This window comes from Hakea prostrata, chromosome 6 (genome assembly GCF_041222555.1).
Source record: "Hakea prostrata isolate BN-2017 chromosome 6, UWA_Hpros_2, whole genome shotgun sequence".
Lineage (NCBI taxonomy): Eukaryota > Viridiplantae > Streptophyta > Magnoliopsida > Proteales > Proteaceae > Hakea > Hakea prostrata.
In genome coordinates, this window is record NC_142605.1 from 27,600,507 (window position 1) to 27,607,881 (window position 7,375).

Consider the following 7,375-nt stretch of genomic DNA (forward strand, 5'->3'; position numbering starts at 1 on the left):
TGTAATGTGTTACAGAGACCATCTTTTCCCTACTAGACTGTATGATTCATTTGGGTTTCTCTTTGGTTTCTCAACCGTAGCACGGTAAATCAATCTACATTTCTCTAGGCGGGTCGGTTTCGGCCTAGAACCGTTAACTGAACCGGACCGGACCTGTCCCATTAGGAACTAGGAACTGAAACTGGCCCATCGAATAGTTATATCGAACCGGGTGGGGGTTGGAATGAGAATTAAAACTCAAAAATGCCTTCTATGGTAATTTGCAAAAATTGGTATGTTTAAAACAGTTATTTATTTGAAGAACTTCTGGAAATATAAATTCTCGTATAAACTGAAACCTTCACCCACCAGGAACCGAACCCGGTTCCTAGATCCTCTAATCTTGACGTCACGGAATAAAAAGCGAACCACACGGTTCAGAGCCGGATGAATTGATACCCTCGATCGAGTGGATCCTTCACGAAAGATCGTTACATGAATATGAATCCGCGTTTAGTACTAATAGTCAGTAGTCTTCAGTTTTCGACATGTGGGACCCATCTATATCTATATGTGTGTGAAAGTAAATGTGACCACGATAACGGCCACGTTGACGGTACTCCAGCTATCCCCAGTAACTAATAATAACCAAACGCCCATCGAAACTTCTCGTTGCGCATAAAGGGCGCCATTTGCCTCCCGCACATTTAAATCTTCAAATATTTTCTGTCAAAACGCTCTATTTTTGTGCCCTAAAACCGATAAAGAACTAACTGCAACATTTCGTTTGTTTGCTCCTCTCTGTTTTTTTCTGTTCCCTCCAACATTATTTCTTTTGCTGCCATTTCCCTTCACTGTGTCAAGCTCGGCTGCTTCGTTCGAGCTGCCATGATCACACACTCTTACGCCATGGACTCTCAGAACAAATCGGAAGAGCTTGCAGCCACTATCCTCGCCTCTTCATCACCGTCTACGATATCTGCTGCTTGCTCCGCAGTTGAAGCTTTCCTCCAGAAGCATAACGCAGACCAGAGCCGATCCTTCTTCTCGATTGTCTTCCCTGCCCTAATCTGCAAGATTTTTGGATTCGATGAAACCGCGTCTCCTAAATCGCCTTCCTCCGGTGGTTGGATTGATCAGATTCAGGCTTCAGGTGATTCTGAGCTTGCAGGTAGGGTTTTTGATCTGCTTTCCCCCTCTGGTGTTTTGCTCTCTTCGGTTTTTGCTGTAGATCGGCATTCTCTGGTGAAATACGTGTTTCCGTTCGAGAGATTGCCTAAATGGGCCAGGTTTGTGCTCCAGAATGACAGGGATTGTCGTGTCTTGTCGGATTTATGTCCGTTGTTTAAAGGGAGGATTAAGGGTGACCCGGTTAAAGGCTCTTTCCATGTTCAGTTAAATGTGTTTGAGTACTATATGTTCTGGTTCGCGTATTATCCTGTGTGCAGGGGCAACTGCGAAACTTCTGACGCTGCAGTAGTTAAGAAAAGCCGCAAGTCTAGGTTAGAGAATTGGACCTCATCTCTTCCGGTTCTAGGGGTTGCTACGCGTGGGTTAGGGCAGAAGGATGAGTGTAGTTTGTATATTCGACTTCTCTATGCTTACCTACGGGCGTTTGTTCCAGAACAGAGCTCAAGCGATTATCAGTCTTATCGTAGTTCTCTTCTTCATTATTCTTCCGGTTACGATGGCTCAGTCGTCATGCAAACGGAATTCTTGGTTAACACGTTAATACACTTCTGGTTAGTTGATGATGATTTTTCACCGTTATCTGTGAACGTAATCCGATCATATGGTGTCTCATTTCCTTTCCGAGCAGTTCTGGGTGAGACTCCGCCAACTTGTGGGCTGGGAGAAGTAGTGAAATTGTTTGTGAAATATCTAATGAGAAGCTTGGTTTCTCTTACCGACAGTTTTGATCCGGTCGAATCTACTGGTAGCCCTCTTTGGAGGGTTTCAGGTTCTGTCGATGTGTTAAAATCTAGGGCCGCACTATCAGTGTTTTCTTATGGGAGTTCTGTTGGTTCGTGGACCTCTTTGGTTCAAAGGCCATTGTACAGGTTCATAGTGAGAACATTTTTGTTTTGTCCAATGGAGGCCTCCATCAAGAATGCATCTCAGGTATTCTCTCTCTGGATTACCTACATAGAACCATGGAAGATCAGATTGGAAGATTTTTCAAAGCTTGATGCAATTGTAGACCAATCTACTGGAAACCTAAGAAGTGAGAATTTCCAGTCCAGTGATAAAAAAGACGACTCCAAGGAAGAATGTCAAGGTACAACTAGCTATACATCTCCCTGGCAAGGATTTGTGCTATCCAATTATTTGTTCTATAGTTCTTTGGTTATGCATTTTCTTGGATTTTCCCACAAGTTTCTCCACACAGATGCTGAGGCAATTATTCAGATGGTGTCAAAGGTTCGTCTCCAGCTGGTTTATTTGTTTGTTTGTTTCAATTACTCTAGTTATTACGTTGCCTTGAATTCACCCATGTTATATTCGTTTTGATCTCTTGTTTTTCCCTACTTTCTAGCTGAAGTATCTTTCCTCTGTAGATGTGGCCTTGTCTTGTTGGGTTGTACCTTACAGAATACTCCTTAAATATTAGATTATGCCAAAGGCCTTAATTGGGAAATATTCTCATATATGCTTGGTTTCATTATGAGTTCACTTTATTACCTGTTTTAATATTACGCTTAATACTCATCTGCTGTGAGAACTTGTTGCTTCTGTGAACTCCTTCAACAGTATTCTTTCCACTGCAGCAGAATGCTTCAATTTTCTCTGAAACCTGGACCATAAATGAATAGTGGGAAAATTATGGCCTTATCGGTTATATATCTTTCACCGTCTGGCTTCTTTTAGCTCTTTGGCAGATATTGATCATATTCATTGAATCCCTAATAATTAAAATGTAATATGTAAATTCAAGATTCTTTCAGAATTTATGAAGAATTTAATATCGGGAATCTTGTGAATAGCATTCATGTTTTGAGATTTGACCAGGTGGCCTGCGCACGGTACTTGTTTGGATGGTGCATCCATTTCTATTGCTTAGGATGATGATGTGGCATATCTTGAAAATTGTTTGGATTGGTCAGCCGTTGAATTTTAGCCTCAAATTGTTTGAGGGGGGCAATTTTCCTATGCAGTCTTACGCTAGTAATTTTTGCTGAGAGGCTATTTAGGTGCCTTGACCTCAAGCTACAGCTATGGTCCACCGGACCATTGACCATTGTGCTAAGGCCCACCCTTTAAGTTTATTTCTCCCCCATATAATAAAAAGCTATTTATTTCTTTTGTACCCTAGACTCTTCAAAACTCAATCCTGGCTTGCTTACCTCTTGGGTTTGCATCGGTTTTTTATTGTAAAAATTTGAGGGCTCTGTGGTCTTTATCTTTGAAGGGAAACTGACTTTTGCTTTTATTAGGAAAGTAATGTGCATATGAAATCTGAAATACTCCTATCTTAGCTGACCAGATAACGTGTTCCACCTGACCAGAACTTTCTTTAATGTAGGAAAGTTTTATCCGTATAAGACTGCCCAATCCTTAACAAAAATGAATAACGATAGCTTACTGGAATAAGACTACTTGGAACTGGTTGGAATGAAATGGAATGAAAGTCCAACACTTGTAGACTTCAATCTAAATTTTATTTCCCCAAAAACATGCCCACATTTTCAATTCATCGGTTTAGTTTGGGGAACTTTCATGATCCTTGACTTTGTAGGCTCTGTTTTAGTGTCCGACTGCAACTATGTGTTTCATACTTATCTGGTATGTCCAGTTCCTTCAGCTGGATCATATGGGTTGTGTAGATGTTATTGTATTATGTTTGCATAGTTAGTGTTGGATAATATGCATTCCTAGAGTAAACAATTTGTGACATAATTTATCTCTCTTTAATTTCATCTATAACCAGCCTATTCTTCTTCAGGTTTTAAATGTTTTAACATCATCAAGAGAGCTGATGGACCTAATAAAGAGAGTTGATGCCGCATTTCATTCGAAACCAAATGTATCTTCCTCACCAATGAATGACAATGTGCAAAAATGTATTCCTTCCATTCGAACACAGTTGCAGGTTGGTGTGTGTGTGTGTGTGTTTTGGTGGTGGGGGGGGGGGGGGGGATCATCTTGAATGGCTGTAACATGGAAGAAAGATTAATTATTGTGCTGCCAATTAATATGGACTGTAGGCTTTTCAGCTTTGCTCTCAAAGAGAAGGTTGGCTGGGGTTTAGGTAGTTCTGGCATAGAAAAGTGGAAGGGTGAGATTTTATATACCCTTAGGAGGGGCATGATAGGTTTTATATTTTTAATTTGTATGGATTGAGTTCAAAGATGTCAGATGCACAATACTTATATTCCAGTTGTGTTTGGTATTAACAAGTAGTTTTGTGACATTAGGACTGGGAGGATGGCTTATCTGAGAGTGATGCTGATGGATCCTTCTTGCATGAGAACTGGAACCAAGATCTGTCTCTTTTCAGGGAGAGTGAAGATGGTGGACGTCATTTGCTTCAGGTATACCTGAATTTTTAAGCTGACTGAAGTCATGTCCATCTTTCAAATCCATCTGTCTTCTGGGAATCTTGGATCTGAGCCAGTTTTTTAATTTTATTTGCAGTTGTTGATATTGCGGGCTGAATCTGAAATCCAAGAAACGTCTGGTGACAGTCTACAACAGAACCTTCAGACTCTGGATTCTTTAAAAGCTCAGATGTGTTGTTTGTTTGGTGGTACTGCTGGAAGTGCCACAGTTACGCCAGAAGTGAAGCAGGTTCAGCGCACCAGGGATGAGATATTCAAACCCAGGAGGGTTGGCAATCAAACATTAGCCAGTGTCAAGTTCAAGGGTGACTGGATGAAGCGTCCTGTCTCTGATGGTGAGGTTGCATGGCTCGCAAGGTTGCTCGTCAGCTTGTCAGATTGGCTGAATGAGACTCTTGGGTTAACCCAGGAAGAGAACCGCGATACATGGTCATCTTGGTCCAGTGTGGAGTTATCTGGTGATGAATTAGGAAAGGTTGGTGGGTTCAAGGATGCTCTTAGATTGATCCTGTGCTCTGTTGGTTCTTGCCTTGTTGTTTTTGCAATAGGGATAGTAAAGTTCATGAAATTGCATGGACTGCGGGTGAACCTGAGGGTGCTGGCATCGAAGAAGATCGTTGTGGTTTTGCTTTTATCTGCTCTGTTCGGTGCACTAAAAAAAGCATGTGGACAGTGTCTATGTCCCCAAGCCTGTAATTTGGTTTAGTTTACCTTGCGGAAAAATGCAGCATATATAGTCCTAATCATAGTTAAAGTTGATCCTGTTGAATCTTTTCGGTATGTAGATAGATGTATATACAATGGTAAAGAAAGTTTTTTTTTCTTTTCTTGCAATCTAATAGCAACTTTTTCTTTCAATCTAATATCATCACTTGACTGTATAGCAAGCAACTTCAATTTTTGTGCCGTTGGTTAAGCTTTGCAGCTGACAGTTCCTAGATTTCCAAGTTGTGTAAGTCTGGAGGTTACACAACTTGGAAATCTAACCGGTAATTGATAAGTCCAGATTTGCTCCACAGAAATTGAAATTCAAGTTGTGTAAACTCTGGTTACTATTGCTTCAATTTCTGTGGAGCAAATCTTGACTTATCAATTAAAAAAATAAGAATTTTTTCTAACGGTCAGATTTTTGAAAAAAATTACTTAATAAGATATTGTTAAAAAGGTTTCACTTAAATGGATCCTATTTTTTGAAAATAATTGTCAAACTTCAAATTTTGTGATAATTTTTCCCATCCAACAATATTCTACCATTAACTACCCAAATTACCCTCCAGTCTTTTATATTAAAATTTGTGAGAACCATTTACCAATTCCTTAGGCCTGTTTGGTTACATGAGTCCGGAGATTTCAAATATCTAGAGATTTCAAATCTATAAATTTCAAATCTACGGAGTTATAATTTATAAAATTAGATGTTTGGTTGTGGAATGAAATCTGTGGATTGATTCTAAAAAAACTATTTGATCAAGGTGATTTTTGTGAATGTGCAAATGTATAGTTTTTTTGAAATCTCTAGATTTTACCCCTTACCCATAAATCTACATATTCACATTTTTAGTGTAAAAAGGTGAATCTCTAGATTTCATGAATCTAGAGATTTTTACTACCAAACGGGTATAATTATCAAATTCATGAATCTAGAGATTTGAAATCTCTGGATTCATGTAACCAAACAGGCCCTTAATCTCTTGGCAATTCTAGGACTGACAACATCTTGTCTTTTCTAACTCTTAGTCCTCCTATCATTCGTCAATTTCATCTTTTGCAACTAGAGACTTGAAACATGTATTAGGGCATTAGCATGATGATTGGCCCCCTTAAAAGAATTTCGCATGCTGGTATGTAGGCGGATAACCATCCACCACTTATTCCATGTAGTCTTTCTCCTTTTTTTTTCCAAACAGAGGTTAGCCTCGGCCAGTAATGCCCATTTTGACTACTATGGTGTTTCAATTTTATTTTCTCATAGTCCCATAAATCTTTGTTTATTACTACAGGATATTTTTTTGTATGGTTCTCTATTTTATTTTATTTTTTTTCCTTCTTGTTTGAAATAAATGATTTTATATATTGAGGATGGAGGTATTACATAATAAGGCAAGGCTTCACCCTTGGCCTTGAGGAGATTCAAACTCTAACCTCCTACTTGAGGGTTGGTTCTTTACCAAGTGAGCCACCCCTAGGAATTATTTCTATATGTTTTCTAGATCGTGATATGTCATAATCTATAGATCCAACCGTTGAATCTCTCGTCCTTGTAAATTACAACCATTAGATTTTTAAACAGTACGTATCATGATCTATGCAAAGATAATGCGTAGTAATGAACTGTTTAGAATCGCATAGAATTGTTTAATCTAAAGCCTTTTTCATTATGTCCGCTAAAATTGGGCCCAAAGCCCCAAACTCTTGTTTGTCCACTTAAGTGGCTAATATTTCAATTTGCTCAATCTAGTGAACTTGAAATATTATGAAAAATAATAAATAATAAATAATTAAACCCAACTTTAGTTTTCTATTAACTTTGATTTGAAATTACCATTTTGTCCATTGGATGAATCTTTTCTACTAGGTAATCTATTATCCTTATGCATGAAGATAATCAATTCGGTCATTGTAGTCGGACTTTATTATGGATTTCTGACCACATTTTCCAAAGGGCCCTCTTATCTCTTCCTTCTCCGAGCTCGGGTTATGGAAGAAGGAACCGAGAAGAAGGTATCAGCAACAACTGGTTTTATTACTGGACAGCTTATGATGTTCATATCGATTTATAATGCGCCTTTGCATCTAGCATTGGGTAGACCTCATATGGATGAAGGTAAATAAATAAA

At 38.9% G+C, this 7,375-nt stretch overlaps 1 protein-coding gene across 1 annotated transcript; it reads left to right on the forward strand.

The window, feature by feature from the left end:
- Positions 1-646: 646 nt before the first annotated feature.
- Positions 647-5,340, forward strand: LOC149013005 (sphingomyelin phosphodiesterase). The gene is made up of 4 exons (XM_089160190.1): positions 647-2,400; positions 3,923-4,069; positions 4,395-4,511; positions 4,615-5,340. The coding sequence occupies exons 1-4, from the start codon at positions 868-870 to the stop codon at positions 5,242-5,244; spliced, it is 2,427 nt and encodes an 808-aa protein (XP_089016316.1). The 5' UTR covers positions 647-867; the 3' UTR covers positions 5,245-5,340.
- Positions 5,341-7,375: the final 2,035 nt, after the last annotated feature.

Excerpts from the sequence above, each read along its gene's own strand:
- LOC149013005 (XM_089160190.1), top strand. The coding sequence starts at position 868 with ATGATCACACACTCTTACGCCATGGACTCTCAGAACAAATCGGAAGAG. Across the intron at positions 2,401-3,922 it reads TTATTCAGATGGTGTCAAAG|GTTTTAAATGTTTTAACATC; the intron begins GTTCGTCTCCAG and ends ATTCTTCTTCAG. Across the intron at positions 4,512-4,614 it reads GTGGACGTCATTTGCTTCAG|TTGTTGATATTGCGGGCTGA; the intron begins GTATACCTGAAT and ends TTTTATTTGCAG.